This window comes from Aquarana catesbeiana, linkage group LG03, assembly GCF_042186555.1.
Source record: "Aquarana catesbeiana isolate 2022-GZ linkage group LG03, ASM4218655v1, whole genome shotgun sequence".
Classification (NCBI taxonomy): Eukaryota; Metazoa; Chordata; class Amphibia; order Anura; family Ranidae; genus Aquarana; species Aquarana catesbeiana.
The window spans coordinates 724,931,467-724,954,113 of record NC_133326.1 but is presented as its reverse complement, the minus strand read 5'-3'; the positions used below and the strand labels follow the sequence as shown (position 1 = coordinate 724,954,113).

The following is a 22,647-nucleotide window of genomic DNA, read 5'->3' as shown; positions in this document are numbered from 1 at the left end:
GTGCATCTTAAAGAACACAACATACAGGCATATGGGAAATAATTATAGACACTGACACATGTGTGTCTACAGAGGTTGAACTGGATGGACTATTGTCTTTATTCAACCTTACCTACTATGAAACTATGTGCACTAATGAGGCTGCACTGCTGTGCACTGATAGGCAGCACTGATGGGCACTGATGAGCCTGCACTGATGGGGACTGATGAGGCTGCACTGATGAGCACTGATGAGACAGCACTGCTGTGCACTGATAGGCAGCACTGATGGGCACTGATGAGGCTGCAGTGATGGGCACTGATGAGACAGCACTAATTGGCACTGATGAGCCTGCACTGATGGGACAGCACTGCTGTGCACTGATGAGACTGCACTGGTGGGCACTGATAGGCAGCACTGATGGGCACTGATGAGCCTGCACTCATGGGCACCGATGAGGATGCACTGATGAGGCAGCACTAATGAGTAGGCACTGATAGGGGACACCGATAGGGGGAACTGATGGGCACTAATTGGCACTGTTGGGGCTGCACTGATAACTAGGACTCTAATGATCAGTGACCTGATTATCAGTGTAAATGTCCCCTGTCACACTTGCCGGTTACTTGCTCTCTTCGCCTTACGCTGTGACAGCGTATGAGGAAAGGATTGCCGATAACTTGCAAGTTTGTTTACATGGTTTACATGTTGTCAGCTGTGATTGGACACAGTTGATCACGTGATAAAGGGCTGCTATGATTGGCCCTTTACCTTGATTTGTGATCAGCTGTGTCTGAAGGATACAGCGATCACAGAGCACGGCAGATGTGCGATCGAGGGGGCACATGGGGGTGTGTGGTTTTGGGTGGATGCCCCTGGATGCCCTCCAAGAACTGGACAACCACACTGTAGCCATCTTTTGGCTATAACACAGTCAAGAAGTGGTTAAAACCTCACTAGAAGGCATCTAGAGAATGGGCACAGCTGCTCCATGGCCTCGTGAGTATCAACTGTTCTGCAAGATCCTGGTGACCGTGTACTATTGGGACATCTGAGCCATATAGTTCTTCTTCTATGGGTTCCTTACCTCTGTCCTTCTCTTAGTCTCTTCAAGGGAACTGTATCCTGATACTTAGCAGAAGAACTATCTCTGAGGAGCCTGGTGTATCCCATACCCAGCACCCTCTCCCACCTTTGGTTCAATTTCCTGCAACCCAGAGAAACCAGATCATCATCATCATCATCATCATCATCATCTATTGACAGGTCCAGAACCCAGATCCTCATCATCTATTGACAGGTCCAGAACCCAGATCATCATGACCATCATCTATTGACAGGTACAGAATCCAGATCATCATCATCTATTGACAGGTCCACAACCCAGATCATCATCATCATCTATTGACAGGTCCACAACCCAGATCATCATCATAATCTATTGACAGGTCCAGAACCCAGATCATCATCATCATCTATTGACAGGTCCAGAACCGAGATCATCATCATCATCATCTATTGACAGGTCCAGAACCCAGATCATCATCATCATCTATTGAGAGGTCCAGAACCCAGATCATCGTCATCATCTATTGACAGGTCCAGAACCCAGATCATCATCATCATCATCTATTGACAGGTCCAGAACCCAGATCATCATTATCATCTATTGAGAGGTCCAGAACCCAGATCATCGTCATCATCTATTGACAGGTCCAGAACCCAGATCATCATCATGATCTATTGACAGGCCCAGAACCCAGATCATCATCATCATCATCATCATCATCATCATCATCATCTATTGACAGGTCCATAACCCATATCATTATTATCATTTATTGACAGGTCCACAAACCAGATCATCATCATCATCTATTGACAGGTCCAGAACCCAGATCATCATCATCATCTATTGACAGGTCCACAACCCAGATCATCATCATCATCATCTATTGACAGGTCCATAACCCATATCATCATTATCATTTATTGACAGGTCCACAAACCAGATCATCATCATCATCATCTATTGACAGGTCCAGAACCCAGATCATCATCATAATCTATTGAAAGGTGCACAACCCAGATCATCATCATCAGCTATTGACAGGTCCACAACCCAGACCATCATCTATTGATAGGTCCACAACCCAGACCATCATCTATTGATAGGTCCACAACCCAGATCATCATCATCATCATCTATTGACAGGTCCAGAACCCAGATCATCATTATCATCTATTGAGAGGTCCAGAACCCAGATCATCGTCATCATCTATTGACAGGTCCAGAACCCAGATCATCATCATGATCTATTGACAGGCCCAGAACCCAGATCATCATCATCATCATCATCATCATCATCTATTGACAGGTCCATAACCCATATCATTATTATCATTTATTGACAGGTCCACAAACCAGATCATCATCATCATCTATTGACAGGTCCAGAACCCAGATCATCATCATCATCTATTGACAGGTCCACAACCCAGATCATCATCATCATCATCTATTGACAGGTCCATAACCCATATCATCATTATCATTTATTGACAGGTCCACAAACCAGATCATCATCATCATCATCTATTGACAGGTCCAGAACCCAGATCATCATCATAATCTATTGAAAGGTGCACAACCCAGATCATCATCATCAGCTATTGACAGGTCCACACCCCAGACCATCATCTATTAATAAGTCCACAACCCAGACCATCATCTATTGATAGGTCCACAACCCAGATCATCAGCATCATCTATTTACAGGTCCAGAACCCAGCTCATCATAATCATCTATTGACAGGTCCAGAACCCAGCTCATCATCATCATCTATTGACAGGTCCAGAACCCAGATCATCATCATCATCATCTATTGACAGGTCCTGTTCAGGGGTACTGCTTCTCAAGCCAAAAGTAAGACTTGTTTCTCCTAAAAAAAAATCAAATGTATTGCTTTCTTCTCTTAAGCAATGACAAATTTATTGCTGAATACAAAAATCAGATAGCAGAAATGTAGAGATTGCTCCATGGGACTGTACAGGGAGGAAGCTGATAGCGTTCAAATAACTTTTTTGTATTCAGATTTTGTGAGATAAAATATTGAAATGCTGGGACACATGTGTTAGTCTGTGGTCACTATCCTACGGAAAATACCCCTTCTCTTTCTACATACTTTTCATTCTTTACCACCAATACATCACTCCCTCCATCCAGGGCTGCATGGGGCCCCGCACAACCTACCTAAAAGGACCTCCTCCCACCCCCTGTCAATCGATTTTAAACGCTGACAGCTCTATCAGAGAGTAAACGGACCCCTACATTTTTATTTTTTTACTTTATTTATTAGAATTGTATTTTTATAACTGCCTTGTTGGAGGGGGAGCTTTGGTGATGTTTCACTTTTGGAACAGAGAAAGGGAATGAAAAGGAATGAAGACGTAAATTCCTCAATCCCCTTCTCTACAGCCTCAGATGCGCAGATGAATGAATGCAAAGTGTCTAGAGGCGTCCTGTTCATTCACAAACTGAAGCATAGTAAACACGGTTTATTATGCTTTCGCAATGAATGAACACAGGAGTGATCAGCACCGATCACTCACTGTGTTTTCAGGAAAGGAAAGGGCTAAAATGAAATGATCCCCCTATGTGCCCCTTAGCAGCTGCCAACAGGAGGGAGAATGAAAGGAGGGAAGCCGGCAATGCTGTGAGGGAAGGGGTACACAGGGGGGCCCCAGACAGTAGGTGAAAGGTGGGGTTCACGGGGGGTGGGGGGTGGGGGGGTAGTGATCAGGCAAAGCAAACCTAACCTGGATTGACTTCAGTATAACCAGCCTGCCCATAGATGGATCAAAATTTAGCCAGTTCCTGCTGAACCAGCCAAACTTCGATCTGTCTATGGCCAGCTTGATGAAGATAAGGGTCTGGTAAGGATGAAGGGAATACCTGGTCACTTCATTTACAAAAAGAACAATGGGGGTGGGAGTTGTCATTTATCAGCAATTGAAATGTCAGGTTTGTATACATCATACAGATGTCACAGGCAGGTTTAGGGAGTCCCCCAGACATAGGATTTAAAAGAAATTAGCATTTTTAATGCTTGCCTTTAACCAGTTCCTGACCACGCTATAGGCGAATGACGGCTACAGCGCAGTCTCACATTGCCGGGAGGGCGTCATATGATGTCCTCCCGTGATCGCGCTTTCCGCACTCCCGCTGTGCCACACGGGCAGCACCCTCTGTGATTGTCCCGTCCTTACGACACAGCTGATCACAGAGCGGGGTTAGGAGCCAATCACAGCGACTCTTTACCACGTGATCATCGGTGTCCAATCACAGATGATCACGTAGTAAACACAAGCCGGGTATCAGCATTCCTTCCTTACACAGAGTGAGGAAAGCCGATAACCGATAAGCCGATAAGTGTCCTGATTATCAGTGCAGTCCCAACAGTGCCCACCAGTGCTGCCAATCAGTGCCACCTATCAGTGCCCATCAGTGCCACCTATTAGCCTATTAGTGCTGCCTATCAGGGCCCATCAGTACCCATCCGTGACACCTATCAGTGCCCTTCAGTGCTGCCTATCAGTGCTACCTATCAGTGCTCTTCAGTGCCGCCTATCAGTGCCCATCAGTGCCACCTTTCAGTGCCACCTCATCAGCACCCAACCGTGCCACCTATCAGTGCCCTTCAGTGCTGCCTATCAGTGCCCATCAGTGCCACCTATTAGTGTTGCCTATCAGTGCCCATCAGTGCCACTTATCAGTGCCCATCCGTGACACCTATGCCCTTCAGTGCTTCCTATCGGTGCTCTTCAGTGCCGCCTATCAGTGCCCATCAGTACTGCCTATCAGTGCTACCTCATCAGCACCCATCCGTGCCACCTATCAGTGCCCTTCAGTGCTGCCTATCAGTGCCCATCAGTGTTACCTATCCGTGCCCTTCAGTGCTACCTATCAGTGCTCTTCAGTGCCACCTATTAGTGCCCATCAGTGCTGCCTATCAGTGCACATGAGTGTTACCTATCAGTGCCCTTCAGTGCCGTCTATCAGTGCCCATCAGTGCCACCTATCAGTGCCACCTCATCAGCACCCATCCATGCCACCTATCAGTGCCCTTCAGTGCTGCCTATCAGTGCCCATCAGTGTTACCTATCAGTGCCCTTAAGTGCTGCCTATCAGTGCCCATCAGTGCCACCTATCAGTGCCACCTCATCAGCGCCCATCCGTGCCACCTATCAGTGCCCTTCAGTGCTGCCTATCATTGCCCATCAGTGTCGCCTGTCAGTGCCCATCAGTGCCACCTATCAGTGCCCATCAGTGTCACCTGTCAGTGCCCATCAGTGCCACCTATCAGTGCCCATCAGTGCCAGCTATCATTGCTGCCCTTCAGTACTCATCAGCGCCCATCAATACAGCCTCATCAGTGTCCATCAGCGCACCTCAGTAAAGGAGAAAAATTTCTTTCTTTGCAACATTTTACAACAAAATATGAAAAACTTTTTTTTTCTTCTTCAAATTTTTCGGACTTTTTTGTTTATTTACCAAAACATAAAAACCCCCAGTGGTGATCAAATACCACCAAAAGAAAGCTCTATTTGTGTGAAAAAAAATTATAAAACTGTCATTTGGGTACAGTGTTGTATGACCGCCCAATTGTCATTCAAAGTGTGACAGCGCTGAAAGCTGAAGATTGGCCTGGGCAGGAAGGGGGTGAAAGTGTTCAATAGGCAAGTGGTTAAGTAGCCCCCCTTGCATTTTGTTTGACAATCCCTTGCTTATGTTTTAATGTCCATTACTAATTTGTAAGATTCCGCACTTATTGACTTCAATGGTGTTCAGATTCAGCATCCGAACTTCTATAAAGTTTGCTGAACTTTGCTAGAACGGAACCCAGGTACATTCAGCTCATCACTAATAGTGACTCCCTATACCTCGATGACACCAAAATGACTCCTAAAACACACATCCCTGATCAACTATGGCACCACATTTGTTGGCTACAAAAACCTGAGGACCACCCTCCAGTATGGCGGCAGTGACCCAGATCATGGGATGGGCCATTAGACTTGTATCAGAAATGAAACTAGTGTAAGGTCTAGACACAGAGATACTTCCTCAGCCTGCATTGGACTTACATGAATATTGTGTCTCTCCCGGACAGCGGCTCTCATGGCAATAGTAATAGGAGGGCAGACCCCACTACAGCCAACGTATCCCATGCACATCGGATCCATCAACGGCAGACAATAACACTCTCCAAATTCACTGACTGTGTTACATTGCATACAGGGGAAGCACCAGAGAGCACAGCAGCCTGCCAAGAGAGACCAGGGAGGGGTGAGAGAGGAGAGAGTGATTATTATCATTATTATTATACAGGGTTTATATAGCACCAACAGTTGGAAAAACACTTCAAAATAATGGGAGATGGTACAGTTACAAGGTAATCCAATACAGAGGTATGGAGGGGAAAGAGAGAGATCAGAGGTAAGGAGGGGGGGCAGAGAGAGAGATCAGAGGTATGGGGGGGAGATCAGAGGTACAGTGGGGAGAGAGAGATCAGAGATATGGGGGGGGGATCAGAGGTATAGAGGGGGATAGAGATCAGAGGTATGGAGGGGGAAAGAGAGAGATCAGAGGTATAGAGGGGGAGAGAGAGAGAGATCAGAGGTATAGAGGGGGAGTGAGAGAGAGATCCGAGGTATGGAGGGGGAGAGAGAGAGATCCGAGGTATGGAGGGGGAGAGAGAGAGATCCGAGGTATGGAGGGGGAGAGAGAGAGATCCGAGGTACGGAGGGGGAGAGAGAGATCAGAGGTACAGAGGGGGGGAGAGAGATCAGGGGTATGGAGGGGGAGAGAGAGAGAGATCCGAGGTATGGAGGGGGAGAGAGAGATCAGAGGTACAGAGGGGGGGAGAGAGAGATCAGAGGTACAGAGGGGGAGAGAGAAAGATCAGAGGTATGGAGGGGGAGAGAGAGAGAGAGATCAGAGGTACAGAGGGGGAGAGAGAGATCAGAGGTATGGAGGGGGGAGAGAGAGATCAGGGGTATGGAGGGGGAGAGAGAGAGATCAGAGGTACGGGGGAGAGAGATCAGGGGTATGGAGGGGGAGAGAGAGAGATCAGAGGCACGAAGGGGGAGAGAGAGATCAGAGGTACGGAGGGGGAGAGAGAGAGAGATCCGAGGTATGGAGGGGGAGAGAGAGAGATCAGAGGTACAGAGAGGGGGGGGAGATCAGAGGTACGAAGGGGGGAGAGAGAGATCAGAGGTATGGAGGGGGAGAGAGAGAGATCAGGGGTATGGAGGGGGAGAGAGAGAGATCAGAGGTACAGAGGGGGGGAGAGAGAGATCAGAGGTATGGAGGGGGGAGAGAGAGAGATCAGAGGCACGAAGGGGGAGAGAGAGATCAGAGGTATGGAGGGGGAGAGAGAAAGATCAGAGGTACGGTGGGGGGAGATCAGAGGTACAGAGGGGGGAGAGAGAGCGATCAGAGGTATGGGGAGGAGATCAGAGGTATGGAGGGGGAGAGAGAGATCAGAGGTATGTGGGGGGAAATCAGAGGTATGGGGGGAGAGAGAGAGATCAGAGGTATGGAGGGGGAGAGAGAGAGATCAGAGGTATGGAGGGGAGATCAGAGGTATGGAGGGGGAGAGAGATCAGAGGTATGGAGGGGGAGAGAGAGATCAGAGGTATGTGGGGGGAGAGAGAGAGATCAGAGGTATGGAGGGGGAGAGAGAGATCAGAGGTATAGAGGGGGAGAGAGAGAGAGATCGGAGGTATGGAGGGGGAGAGAGAGAGATCAGAGGTATGGAGGGAGAGGAGAGAGAGAGATTAGAGGTATGGAGGGGGAGAGAGAGAGATTAGAGGTACGGGGGAGAGGAGAGAGAGAGAGAGAGATCAGAGGTACACAGGGGGAGAGAGAGATTAGAGGTACGGAGGGGGAGAGAGAGATTAGAGGTATGGAGGGGGAGAGAGAGATTAGAGGTACGGAGGGGGAGAGAGAGTTTAGAGGTACGGAGGGGGAGAGAGAGATTAGAGGTACGGGGGAGAGGAGAGAGAGAGATCAGAGGTATAGAGGGGGAGAGAGAGATTAGAGGTACGGAGGGGGAGAGAGAGAGAGATTAGAGGTACGGAGGGGGGGAGAGAGAGATTAGAGGTACAGAGGGGGAGAGAGAGAGAGATTAGAGGTACGGAGGGGGAGAGAGAGAGATCAGAGATATGGAGGAAGAGAGAGAGATTAGAGGTATGGAGGGAGAGAGAGATTAGAAGTACGGAGGGGGAGAGAGATTAGAAGTACGGAGGGGGGAGAGAGAGAGAGATTAGAGGTACGGAGGGGGAGAGAGATCAGAGGTACAGAGGGGGGAGAGAAAGATTAGAGGTACAGAGGAGGGGAGAGAAAGATTAGAGGTACAGAGGGGGGGGAAAGAGAGATTAGTGGTACGGAGGGGGAGAGAGAGAGAGATTAGAGGTACAGAGGGGGGAGAGAGAGATTAGAGGTAAGAGGGGGGGAGAGAGATTAGAGGTATGGGGGGGGAGAGAGAGATTAGAGGTACGGAGGGGGAGAGAGAGAGATCAGAGATATGGAGGAAGAGAGAGAGATTAGAGGTATGGAGGGAGAGAGAGATTAGAAGTACGAAGGGGGAGAGAGAGAGAGATTAGAAGTACGGAGGGGGGGAGAGAGAGAGAGATTAGAGGTACGGAGGGGGAGAGAGATCAGAGGTACAGAGGGGGGAGAGAAAGATTAGAGGTACAGAGGGGGGGAGAGAAAGATTAGAGGTACAGAGGGGGGGAGAGAAAGATTAGAGGTACAGAGGGGGGGGGGGGGAGAGATTAGTGGTACGGAGGGGGAGAGAGAGAGAGATTAGAGGTACAGAGGGGGGAGAGAGAGATTAGAGGTAAGGGGGGGGAGAGAGATTAGAGGTACAGGGGGGGGGAGAGAGAGATCAGAGATATGGTGGGGAGAGGGGGGAGAGAGAGCGAGATCGGAGGTACAAAAAGATATTAGGAACAGAGAGATCGGAGGGGTAAAGGAGGGATCGAGGAGAGAGAGATGGGGGATGGGGAGGTAGAAAGGTAGATTGGACAGAAAGAGAGAGACCAGGGAGGTATAAAGATACTGGAGAGTGAGAGAGATTGTAGAGAAAAGGGGAGAGAGGGAGAAAGTTAGGGGAGAGAAGAGAGAGAGATTACATGGTGACAATAATTACACACTTTACAGTAACATATTGCGTGACTGGGGACCTTTTTCTTAAACTGGCCATACATGGAATTGAAATTCAGCCAGTCCAGCGGGAACCGGAAACATTTTGATCCATGTATGGCCGTTTTATTGATTGACGTCTTGTGAGCGGAACTCCTGGAAAATGTCAGTTCGATCGGTGCTACAGCCTTAGTAACTGAAAACTTCATATGAAGAGACCTTGTCACTAACTTAGACAATTGCAGGTTTTTGTTTTTTGTTTTTTTCCAATAAATGCACATACAATTTACATGGGAAGCTGCATAAAAGGTTTTTGTAGGGATGTGACGGGAGGAGGAGCTGGCCCAGCACAGACAGTAATTGGCCACTCCCTGAAGAGGAGAGAGGGGGAGGGGTTATGAACCTATGAAGTGCAAGGAGGGAGGGGGCACTGCAATTGAACTGACACTTTCTGGAGTGGATGAATTCTCTATCAAGCTCAATGGCCCATTGCAGGAGGAATACACAACATGTTTATGAAATAGAAAATGCTGCAAGAAAAAAATGTTAAATATTTTATGTTTTTACCTGCAATTTTTTTTTAATTTGATGATACGGTCTCTTTTAGACCCCTTTCACACTGGGGCCGCCCGTGCGTTAGTGCTAAAGTGCCGCTAAAACTAATGGAACGTTAGCGCTTTTCGGCCACTAGCGGGGCACTTTTAACCCCCCGCTAGCAGCCGAAGAAAGGGCTAAAACCGCCCATGTTGCTGCGCTTCCGAAACGCTTTTCAGTAGACATGTGCACTGCAGAAAAATTAGTTTGTTTCCATTTCATTCATTTTTTTTTTCGTTTTTCGGGTCAATCGTTATGTCCGCAATTCGTAAATTGAAAATTCATAAATTCAAAAATTCAAAAATCTGAAAATAAGAAAGAAAATCCAAAAATTCGAAAGAATAACTAACTTATTAACTAATGATAACTATTAAATTATAGGTTTTAGCATATAATTAATAATATAATATATTATATTATATAATATTATAATAATAATTTAATTATAGGTATAACGAAAATCCGAAAATGAGAACGAAAACCCGAAAATTCAAAAATCCGAAATAATAACTAACAAACTAATAATAATAACTATTACTAACTATTAAATTATAGGTATTGCAATTTCCTTTCAAATTTGGCTGTTAGTAAAGGTAACAAATACGAATTTATCCAAAGTTACGAATTATCCGAAATAACGAATGCCGCATCTAAACGAATGGAACGGAACAAATTAATAATAAATAATAATAATAATAATAAAAAGTTACAGCGCTCCCAGACCGCCCCGAAGGTGCTGCTTGCAGGACATTTTTCTAACGTCCCGCAAACGCACCGCCTCCAGTGTGAAAGCACTCTGGCTTTTACATTTGGGCGGCATGGGAGGCAGTTTACAAGCGGTATTTCTAGCGCTAAAACTCCTGAAAACGACCTCAGTGTGAAAGGGGTCTAAGTGAGACTTTGGTATATTCCTATGCAGAGACCACTACAGGGCACCCAATATACAGGATTTCGGTGTCAGGCGCCCTCTAGTGGAATCTTTAGATACTTTGTAAAGTGAGTGACGCCTTCTGAAGGGCGCAGGGTGAGAAGTTACGTACAGATGCCGCAGTCCTCGCAGCAGTCACACAAATCGCTGCTCCATCGGGGCCCCTGGCTGATGGTCACCGTCTGCGTGGTGACCACCCCAGGCTGAGTGACAACCGTCTGCATCTCCTAATCCTGTACAGAGAAAAAAAAGAAAGATTTACAACTATATAAGGAAACACAATGATTATATTGCTTCAATTCTAGTGACGGTTTCAAGGCCAGAAAATTAGGATGCCCATGTAGATACCAATTAGCAGAATTTCTGCAATCCATGTACAGTACCTCACATGTGTGGTCTGAACACCGTTTACATATGCGGGGACAACTTACGTATGCGTCGCTTCTGCGCACGGGCACAGAGGGATGGAGTGCTTTAATTTTTTTTTTATTTATTTAATTTACTTTTTATTTTTTTTTATTTTTACACTTTACCTTTATTTTTTTTATCACTTTTATTTCTATTACAAGGAATGCAAACATCCCCTGTAATAGAGATAAGGAGGACAGGTCCTCTTTATTGAGAGATCTGGGGGTCAAAAAGACCTTTAACTGCTTCAGCCCCGGAAGATTTCACCCCCTTCCTGACCAGAGCACTTTTTGCGATTAGATACTGCTTCGCTTTAACTGACAGTTGCGCGGTCGTTCGACGCTGTACCCAAACGAAATTGACGTCTTTTCTTTCCCACAAATAGAGCGTTCTTTTGGTGGTATTTGATCGGTATTCGATGGCGCTATAAACAAAAAAAAGAGCGACAATTTTGAAAAAAAAAACACAATATTTTGTACTTTTTGCTATAAATATCCCCATTTTTTTCCTTCCTCAGTTTAGGCCGATACATATTCTTCGACATATTTTTGGTAATAAAAATCGCAATAAGCGTTTATTGATTGGTTTGCGCAAAAGTTATAGCGTCTACAAAATAAGGGATAGATTTATAGCATTTTTATTATTATTATTTTTTTTTTTTACTATTAATGGCGGCGATCTGCAATATTTATCGTGACTGCGACATTATGGCGGACACGTCAGACAGTTATGACACATTTTTGGGACCATTGGCATTAATACAGCGATCAAAATGCATTGATTACTGTAAAAATGTCACTGGCAGGGAAGGGGTAAACACTAGGGGGGCGATCAAGGGGTTAATGTGTTCCCTAGTGTGTGTTCTAACTGAAGGGGGGAGGGGACTGACTAGGGGAGATGACAGATCGCTGTTTATACTTTGTATGAACTGACGATCTGTCACTTCTGCCCTCAGAGAAACGGGATCTCTGTGTTTACACACAGAGATCCTGGTTCTCGCCATGTTATGAGTGATCGCGGGTGCCCAGTCATCGAGGCCGCTGGGCACTCGCATGGGCTCCGGGGGCGAGCTGCGGGCATGCGCCCCTAGTGGCCACCTTAAGGAGCCACATAACACGACATCGATTCGCCTGCCCGTGCCATTCTGCCGCAGTAAAACTGCGGCGGCTGGTCGGCAAGCGGTTAAAAGCAAAAAAAAAAAAAAGTTTTTGCAGTTTGACTTAAAAAATATATATATATTTTGGCCCGAGAACTGGAAGTGACATCAGAGGTCGCTCTGGTCCTCCAAGGGCATAAAGATGAGCAGGGGGGGCATGCCCTCACTCGACTTCCTGCCCAGCAAACGGCCACATCGGACCGCTTCCGGGCTTTACCGACAGCTCTGATAAGCCCAGAAACTATTGTAAAGCCGCTTGAGGGGGGGAGGAGGCACTTCTCCCGCGCGTCTAAAAGTGATCCAGTGGTGAATGCGCCAACAGGACTACATTTATCCGATGCAGAATCGCCCATAGTAAAAAAAAACAATACTATCCATAACACCAGTATTAAATGTCAAAGTAATGACGTATTGTTAATTAAAATGTCACTAAAATGATGATTCTGGTACAGTTATTTACAAATCAAATAAAGATTTGTTTTAGTTTGAAAGTAATAAAAATAATAAAAAAATTAACAGTAAGCAAAAGAAAAAAAAGAAAAAAAATATTTACAGTTAATAAAAAGAAATTAAAACACTTAAGGACCAGAGGGATTTGCCCACTTAATGACCGGGCCATTTTTTGCAATGCAGCACTGCTGTGTTGCTTCAACTGACAATTGCGCGGTCGTGGGACGTTGTACCCAAACAAAATTGATGTCCTTTTTTTCCAAAAAATAGAGCTTTCTTTTGGTGGTATTTGATCACTTCTGCGGTTTTTATTTTTTGTGCTATAAACAAAAAGAAGAGCGTCAATTTTGGAAAAAAAAAAATGTTTTTTACTTTTTGCTACAATAAATATCCCCCCCAAAAAATTCTAAAAAAGCTAATTTCTTCATCAGTTTAGGCAGATATATATTCTTCTTCATATTTTTGGAGAAAAAAATTAAAAAGATCGCAATAAGCGTATATTGATTGGTTTGCACAAAGGTTATAGCATCTACAAAATACAGGGATAGATTTATGGTATTTTTATTATTTTTCTTTTTTTACTAGTAATGGCGGCTATCTGCGATTTTTAGCAGGACTGCGACATTGAGGCAGACAGATCGGACACTTTTTTGAGACCATTGATATTTATACAGCGATCAGTACTATAAAAATGCTCTGATTACTGTGTAAATGTCCCTGGCAGGGAAGGGGTTAACACTAGGTGGGCGATCAAGGGGTTAACTGTGTTCTCTGGGAGGTGTTTCTAACTGTAGGGGGAGGGGACTGACTGGGAGTAGAGAGAGATTGCTGTTCCTGATCATTAGGAACAGCAGATCTCTCTCTCCTCCCCTGTCAGAATGGGGATCTGTCTGTTTACATTGACAGATCCCCGTTCTGGCTCTCTGAGGAGCGAGGGCGGGTGGCCGGCGGACATCTCGGCCGCCAGCCACGTGCATCGGTTCCCCCTGCCGTACAGCGGGTGTGCGTGCCTGCTGTGGCTCTTTAAGGAAGCCGACGTACAGCTGCGGCGATTCGCGGGAACAAGCCGACATGCCGCAGTATAATGGCGGTGGCTGGTCGGCAAGTGGTTAAATGACAAAGTAATGATGTATAACCGCTTCAGCCCCGGAAGAATTTACCCCCTTCCTGACCAGAGCACTTTTTAAAATTCGGCACTGCGTCGCTTTAATTGCGCGGTCGTGTGACGTTTTTCCTCTGTTTAGGCTGATATGTATTCTTCTACATATTTTTGGTAAAAAAAAAAAAAAAAAAAAGCGCAATAAGCGTATATTGATTGGTTTGCACAAAAGTTATCGCGTCTACAAAATAGGGGATAGATTTATGACATTTTTATAATTTTTTTTTTTTTTTTTACTAGTAATGGCGGTGATCTGCGATTTTTAGCGGTACTGCGACATTGTGATGGACAGATCGGACACTCTTGACACATTTTTGGGACCATTGACACTTATACAGCGATCAGAGCTATAAATATGCAATGATTACTGTGTAAATTTCACTGGCAGGGAAGGGGTTAACACTAGGGGGCGATCAAGGGGTTAAATGTGTGTTCCTCAAACTGTATGTGGATAGGACTGACTGGGGGGAGGAGACATATCGTTGTACTACTTAGTAGGAACAAACGATATGTCTCCTCTCCCCTGACAGAACAGGGATTTGCGTGTTTACACACACACATCCCCGTGCTATCGCTCGTGCCCACGATCGCGCTCGCCGCCCACGTGCATCGGGTCCCGCCACGCAGGGGTGCACGTGCGCCCTCTGGCGGCTCTTAAAGGGGACCGCGTACCCATACCATTGTTGTGCGAGATACCCAGCTATCTGATTCCTGTAGTTTTTTTTTTGGGATGTCCAAATAAAAAAGATTTTGATCTACAGTGGTGTGCGGCCATTTCTTCTACTTTCACCCGTACCTTTGTGCCGCAGTATAAAAGTACGTGTGAGCCGGTCGGGAACCGGTTAAAATGTCACTAAAATTATGATTCCGGTACAGTAATTTACAAATCAAATAAAGATTTGTTTTAGTTTGAAAGTAAAAAAAAAAAAAAATAACAGTGAGCAAAACACAAAAAGAAATGTAAAAAAAAGATAGTTAAAAAAAAAAACAAAGAAAGAAGAGGAAGAGAGGAAGGAGGCGTTAGTTAAGGCTTGTTATTATAATGAAGGGTTAATAAGGGCTTAAAGCAAGACACACTTGCAGCACAGTGGTTAAGTGGTTAGCACTTCCGCATGGCAGCACTATCTGCACTATCTGCACGTTCTGCCGGTGGGGGCTTCCTCCCGGTGATCTGGTCTCCCTCCATAGACGTGCTGGGAGGTCATTTATCCCCAGTATGTGTAGGAATGTCAGTGAGGGACCTTAGATTGTAAGCTCCTCAGCACTATATATAGTATGTACCATATATTAAAAACTGTTCTATGACTTTGTTGTGTATTACCTTGTTGTGTATTACCTTGTTGTGTATTACTTTGTTGTGTATTACTTTGTTGTGTATTACTTTGTTGTGTATTACCTTGTTGTGTATTACTTTGTTGTGTATTACTTTGTTGTGTATTACCTTGTTGTGTATTACCTTGTTGTGTATTACTTTGTTGTGTATTACTTTGTTGTGTATTACCTTGTTGTGTATTACTTTGTTGTGTATTACTTTGTTGTGTATTACTTTGTTGTGTATTACTTTGCTGCATGGAGAAGTGAGGGATCTGGTGGAGGAGTTCTATCCTCCTCTCTGCTACCAACTACTGATATGGGGGGGATGGGCCTCTCTGCAGCTGCATGGAGAAGTGCAGGATGTGGCAGAGGAGTTCTGTCCTCTTCTCTGCTGCCATTTGCTGAGATGGGGGGGGGGGCAGAGACAGTTTTCCCTGAGGCTACACAGAGAAATGCAGGATCTGGTGGAGGAGTTCTGTCCTCCTCTCTGCTGCCAACTGCTGAGATTGAGGGGGGGAGACGAGCCTCTCTGCAGCTGCATGGAGAAGCGCAGGATCTGGCAGAGGAGTTCTTTCCTCTTCTCTGCTGCCATCTGCTGAGATGGGGGGGGTGGGCAGAGACAGTTTTCCCTGAGGCTGCACAGAGAAATGCAGGATCTGGTGGAGGGGTTCTGTCCTCCTCCCTGCTGCCAACTGCTGAGATTGAGGGGGGGAGACGAGCCTCTCTGCAGCTGCATGGAGAAGCGCAGGATCTGGCAGAGGAGTTATGTCCTCTTCTCTGCTGCAATCTGGTGATATGGGGGGGGGAGAAGACATGAGCCTCTTCACAGCTGCATGGAGAAGTGCAGGATCTGGTGGAGGAGTTCTGTCCTCCTCTTTGCTGTCAACTGCTGAGACAAGATGTGGGCAGAGACAAGGGGGTGTCGCAGCTGCAGAAGAGGTGCTAGGGCCACCCTGACACATGTGCCTTAGAGGAAGACAAATGTGGGGTACCCCTTTAATAAATGACCCCCCCACACACACACACCCACACACACAGTAGCACTTCTCTAACTGGTCTTCAATGACCTTACAAATATTTATACATTGGTTATAGAAGGACCCTGTACTGGCTGAAGGTGGAGGACAGCAGATGGAAAACAACGTTCAATAAATAGCCAGAGGTCAAATTCCAGAACCCCCCCCCCCCCCTTGTGAAAACAGAGCAGCCAGGCAGGAGATAGAACCCATTGAACAAGCAGGGGTGGGGGGAGATTTCTGATCTCCCGATAAAGGGGACTAAAGAGGTCAGATATGAGAACTTGCAGCACAATCTTCCTGTAGTGCAAGAGGAAGAAAAATGAACTGCCCGAGCTCCGCAAGTTCAATGCTGGTGCAAACAGATCATTACAACACCCATCTGCCTGCAATCTCCGGGGCCCAGCCGTGTCTCACTGGGTGCAGCTTCAAAGAAGTAGTATTTATATATATAATCTATAATAATAATAATGTGTGACTGTGGGGAGGACATTAGAGTGTACTTTTTTTTTTATTAAAAAAGATACAAACATACAGCTTATTAATAAAAACATTTACACAAAAATAAACAACAACTAAACAAAAACAAGCGTGCTTACATCAGCAAGTAAAGAAAACCACTTCCTCACAAGATAACATAGAAAGAAACATATTTTAATGACAACAAAAAAGAGACTACAGAACCACGAACCTCAACTTAAAGCAGAGTTCCACACAAAAATGGAACTTCCGCTTTTCGGAACCCTCCCCCCCATCCGGTGTCACATTTGGCACCTTTCAGGGGGGAGGGGGGTGCAGATACCTGTCTAAGACAGGTATTTGCACCCACTTCCGGCATAGACTCCCACGGGAGTCTACGCCTCTTCCCGTCCCCACCGCGCTGTCTCCTGGGAAAAACACAGCTCCCAGGAGAGAGCGGGGACCACTTGGGACGCGCAGCGCGACTCGCGCATGCGCAGTAGGGAAACAGAAAGTGAAGCCGCAACGCTTCACTTCCTGATTCCCTCACCCAGGATGGCGGCGGCAGCTGCCGAGAACCGAGCGGGTTCTCGGCGTCGCCTGCCGGCATCGCTGGACCCTGGGACAGGTAAGTGGCCATGTATTAAAAGTCAGCAGCTGCAGTATTTGTAGCTGCTGACTTTTAATATTTTTTTTTTTTTTGGCGGTGTGGGTGGACCCCCGCTTTAAACACAATCCAGGCTGAGAAACCTTTTGAGATCTAATCGCCATCAAGATGCGATTCCCCCCTCCACCATCATCCAATCCATCCCTCACCATGCCATGCCAAGGAGGAGGGGTTGGCACCACCATACACGCTGGTCCAGCACCCTCCACTGCCTTCACTACACTAGGAAATACAATAGGTGCAGACATAGACTTGACAACCACACTTTCTGACACTGACTGGGGAGCCACAGACTGGGGGGGGGACTGACACCACAGAGGACCTCACAGACACAGATTCTGACGGGACAGAGACACTAGGATTCCCTGGTACAACCTCCATCAACCCACACTCTTCTCTATCCAGACAGAATAATTCCTCCACTAGCTCTGGCTTATTGCAAAGCCTCAGTTACATTTAATGATGTTACAATCCTTGGCCAGATGCCCCAGTTCCTGACACAAAGAGCACTTCTGTTCTGGACAGTTAGAGGAGAAATGTCCCTTGACTCTACATTTATGGCACACCTTAGGTTGACCAGGGTAGAAGACAGTAATCCTAGCTCTACCAATGAAGGCAGAGGAGGGCAAATGCTGGACCACATTGCCACACACACACTCAACCTCATTGACACCGACCACCCACCCGTCCAGATTCCTCTATCATCCACAATCTTTTTTAGAGGACACAACATTTCACCAAACCTCCTCAACCAGATCCATAAATCCTCGGGGGGATAGACTCATTCCTTGTCAGGATAGTCACATTCTTAATCAAGGGCTGACATGAGACAACTTTGGGGACAAGCCTCTTCCAGTCCGGCTTGCCCCTATATACATGCTCATACCGCTCCCAAAACAGATCCAGCAATTCTGGACGCACAAATGACCAATCATATTCACAGGAACCAGATTCCATTTCTGTAATGGCCTGCAGCAATCTGCCATTTTCCCCAACCTCCTCCTCAGATGACCCAGGCTGCTGGGGAGGGAGGGGGACAGATACTGACTCAGGCATGACAGATCCTGAGACAGGGGTAATACTGGGGCCACCATGTGAAGCCACTTCCTTACCCCCCTCATCCATACTGTCGCCGTTGCTGTGGTATCCACCCTCTGGCTGGTACTGGCACAGGCTCTTTCCTTCATCTGTTACAATCTCTGCTCATTCTCACACTTTTCTCTGAACACACCGCTGCTATGGCTGGGAAACTAGCAGCAAGAGGATTATGGGACATGTAGTCCCGGATACCAGCAGGCCCCAGGATGATTCCCTGAGAGGACTGCAGCCCACAGCATGCCAAGCGGAAGGGGAAAGAGGAAGAGAGGAGAAGAGGGACCATGAGGCTGTCGGGTGGAGGGAGCCAGTGATTCTATTATTATCCTCCAAGGTAAGAACTTACCTCCTGGTGGGGGAGAAAGGGGGATGAGGGGGGCGGGATGCAGACTTCCATAGAGGTACAGGACCTTATCACTGGCTACATCCACCCTTTCCTCCCCTCCACCTGGCTGCTCCTACCCTTTTCCCCCTCCACCTGGCTGTATCTACCCTGTCTTCTCCTCCACCTGGCTGAATCTACCCTGTCCTCCCCTCCACCTGGTTACATCCACCCTGTCCTCCCCTCCACCTGGCTGCTCCCACCCTGTCCTCCCCTCCACCTGGCTACATATACCCTGTCCTCCCCTCCACCTGGTTACATCCACCCTGTCCTCCCCTCCACCTGGCTGCTCCCACCCTGTCCTCCCCTCCACCTGGCTACATATACCCTGTCCTCCCCTCCACCGGGCTACATATACCCTGTCCTCCCCTCCACCTGGTTACATCCACCCTGTCCTCCCCTCCACCTGGCTGCTCCCACCCTGTCCTCCCCTCCACCTGGCTACATATACCCTGTCCTCCCCTCCACCTGGCTACATATACCCTGTCCTCCCCTCCACCTGGCTGCTTCCATCTTGTCCTCCCCTCCACCTGGCTGCATCAACCCTTTCCTCCCCTCCACCTGGCTGCTCTCACCCTGTCCTCCCCCCATGTGCCCCCCCTAAATATGAAAGCTGGAGATGCCACTGTCTCTCACCGACCCCCTGCATCGCTGCATTTCTGCATCCAAAAGAGGACTGCCATTACTGTACAGGCCTTACTCTGGGACAACAGGGACACTGTCACTGGCCACTGGCAGTGACAATCTGCATCTGATAACAGGTGACGGTGGCAAGCCCCACCTGGTGGCAGGCAACGGTGGCAAGTGACAAGCCCCATCTGGTGGCAGGCGACGGTAACAAGTGACACACTTGGGGCTCTCACTGATTCTGCATTATGGTGAGTTGAACTATTTCATTTTATATTACAATGTAATAAGAGAAATAATGTGTTTTAATCATCCTGACACCATATTAACCATGGTGCCATGACGATTGAAGCACCAACACCAGCCATTTCCCCTACAAATTGCCTGCAAAAATTTTGGCAGTGCCCCTCCCGAGATTAGATTAGACTCTGGATCCGTCCCTGGGTTGGGGGAGAAGCCTGCAGGACAGACCCAGGCTTGATGTTTCCTCTAGCTGAGATCCCAGCAGAGTGAGCCAATGGCACCTTGCAAAACAGCACCACCTGGTGGAGAAGCTCCTCTGGTGCAGAGACTGATGTGACTGTCTCAGTGTTCTCTGTACAGCACTGCGGTATATGTCAGAGCTATATTTTGTTCCTCCCGCTGCGTGATATGGAAATCAGCCAGCAATGTGTTTCTATAAATTTCATTTTGCATTTCTCGGTATCATTTCCTGCAGGTGTATCCGATCCTCCGCACTCTAGGCACCCCTCCCCTGCTCTCTGCGCTCAGCATGCCGTGCAGTGCTGTGTGAGTCTATGAGATGGATCCGATGACTCAGACTTTAATTAAACTTGCGGCACCGCGCTTATTATTATTATTATGGCTCATCCACATTCTCCTTTACCTGTCCAGCATTGCGGTCATCGACGTGCATGCATGCGGTGAACGCCGGGCACACAAATTTTTTGTAGCTCGGTCACACCCACTTGCGTTCAATGGCTACAGTGATAAAAATAATGACTTTCTATAGTATGAGGTGTGGCCAAATGGGTGTGGGTGGGTGTGGGTGAGTGGGTGTGGCCAAATTGCTCCTGGTGACATCATCGCCCTGCCCCCCGAGTGATTCTGAACCCGCCCCCAGATAGCCGCCAGCAGCTCCCAGACAGCAACAGATTGTTGTGTGACTATCTTTGTTACTCGGGGAGCCACAGCCCAGTCTGAATAATGTGTCCGGGTTTCAGTCCGCCTCAAACCCAGACACATGATTCAAAACCCGGACTGTCCGGGTGAGTCCCGGACAGGTGACAACCCTGGCTACACAGCTTATAGAGAAGATCCATCACATGATCCAACAGCCCTGCCTGTATAGCCTAGACATGTGCAATTGGTTTAGTTACGAATTCTTTTTTGATTGAATTTCGACATATTCGTTAAATTCGGAAATATCTGAATTAACGAAAACCCGTTTAACAATGTATTCCGAATACTCAGAAATAAGAATATTCGGACATTCGAAATTTTGGAAATGCGAAAGTTCGAAAAAAGTTCAAAAATTCTGAAATCGATAATTCGGAAATTCGAAATTTGAAAATTTCAAAAAATTCAAAAATTTTGAAATTCAGAAATTCGGGAATTTGGAAATTCGGAAATACAAAAATAAGAATGAAAATCTGAAGATTTAAAAAGAACGAAAGTCTGAAAATAAGAACGAAGATCCAAAAATTTGAAAATCTGAAATAATAACTTAACTATTACTAAACTAAAAAATTATAGGTATTGGAATTTCCTTTCAAATTTGGCTGTTAGTGAACGTAATGAATATGAATTTATCCAAAGTTATCAATTATCCGAAAATAACAAATGCCGTATCTAAACAAATGGAACGTAACAAATTACTTTTTATTATTATTATATATTGTTAATTTGTTCTGTTCCATTTGTTTAGACGCGGCATTCGTTATTTCGGATAATTCGTAACTTCAGATAAATTCATATTCATTACGTTCACTAACAGCCAACTTTGAAAGGAAATTCCAATACCTATAATTTAATAGTTATTATTAGTTAGTTAGTTAATTATTATTAATATTTAATTTATTTTTTCAAATTTTCAGATTTTCTTATTTTCGAATTTTCGAACGTTCGGAATTCCGAATTTCGGGGATTTAGAATTTCCGGATTTTCGAACTTTCGAATTTCTGGATTTTCGAATTTCCGAATTTTCTAGATCCTAATTTTCTCATTTTCAAATTTACGAAAAAAAAACAAAAAAAGAATGAAACAAAAACTAACACATTTTTCGGCAGCGCACATGTCTAGTGTAGCCTACGCCATGGAGAGCCATGTGTTCCATCTGTGTAGGGATCGATCCCTGCTCTGAGGGTCCTTCACCCTACTAATGTGTGACACAGTACATTGTGGTAAGGTACATCTGTCCCATATAGTAAAATGTGCATTTTACCGCATGTCGGCGCAGCTCATAGATGTAAATCTTTCCTTCATGTGATTGAGCTTCTAAAAAAATAATAAAAGGAGTGATCAGTACCGGGACAACATCATCTAGTGCCCGGGGCAAGGATGTGGAACTGCACCCACTCCCACACTGTTAATGCGTGCCGTAGAATAGGTTTACTGACCTGTGTTCATTCTCTTCCCCCCCCTTTGTGCCGCTGTGCCCAGGGCAGCTCCTCGCCTGCCCCCCCCCCTTGTCCCAGACCTGGGGATGATCCCTCACCAGATTAATGCACAGCCATGGTCTCCCCCACATACACAAAGACAGCCCTGGGCAGGTGAGCAGTAGAAATGAGTTTGGTATGAAGCTTGGTTGCAACCAACCGGTTTGGCCTCCTGTTGGGTGGGAGCCGAGTATCTTATATAGAAAGGTATTTTCTATGCTTGGGACAATGTAATCTGTGCTAGTTGGTAGTGCAGGTTTGCTAGTGTAGGACAATTGAGTTAGCTCAGGTTCAAAGGTGTGCGCAGCCTATTGTATTAGGGTGTGCACCTCAAAGCTCCAACACATATGTCTTTGTAACATATTAACCACTTAACCCCCGGACCATTTGGCTGGCAAAAGATTAGAGCGTTTTTCGCAATTCGGCACTGCGCCGCTTTAACTGACAATTTCGCAGCCGTGCGACGTTGCTCCCAAACAAAATTGACATCCTTTTATCCCCACAAATAGAGCTTTCTTTTGGTGGTACTTGATCACCTCTGCA

At 46.3% G+C, this 22,647-nt stretch overlaps 1 protein-coding gene across 2 annotated transcripts in view; it reads right to left on the bottom strand.

The window, feature by feature from the left end:
• LOC141133740 (placenta-specific gene 8 protein-like) overlaps nt 1-22,647 on the bottom strand; it is a 56,821-nt gene that overhangs the window by 10,680 nt on the left and 23,494 nt on the right. For both annotated transcript variants that reach the window (XM_073623274.1, XM_073623273.1), the window contains exons 2-3: nt 10,827-10,947; nt 6,129-6,307 (exon numbers count right to left, since the gene is read on the bottom strand). In XM_073623274.1, coding sequence (XP_073479375.1) covers nt 6,129-6,307; nt 10,827-10,938 — 291 coding nt within the window. In that variant the 5' untranslated portion in view covers nt 10,939-10,947. The remainder of the gene's footprint in view (nt 1-6,128; nt 6,308-10,826; nt 10,948-22,647) is intronic.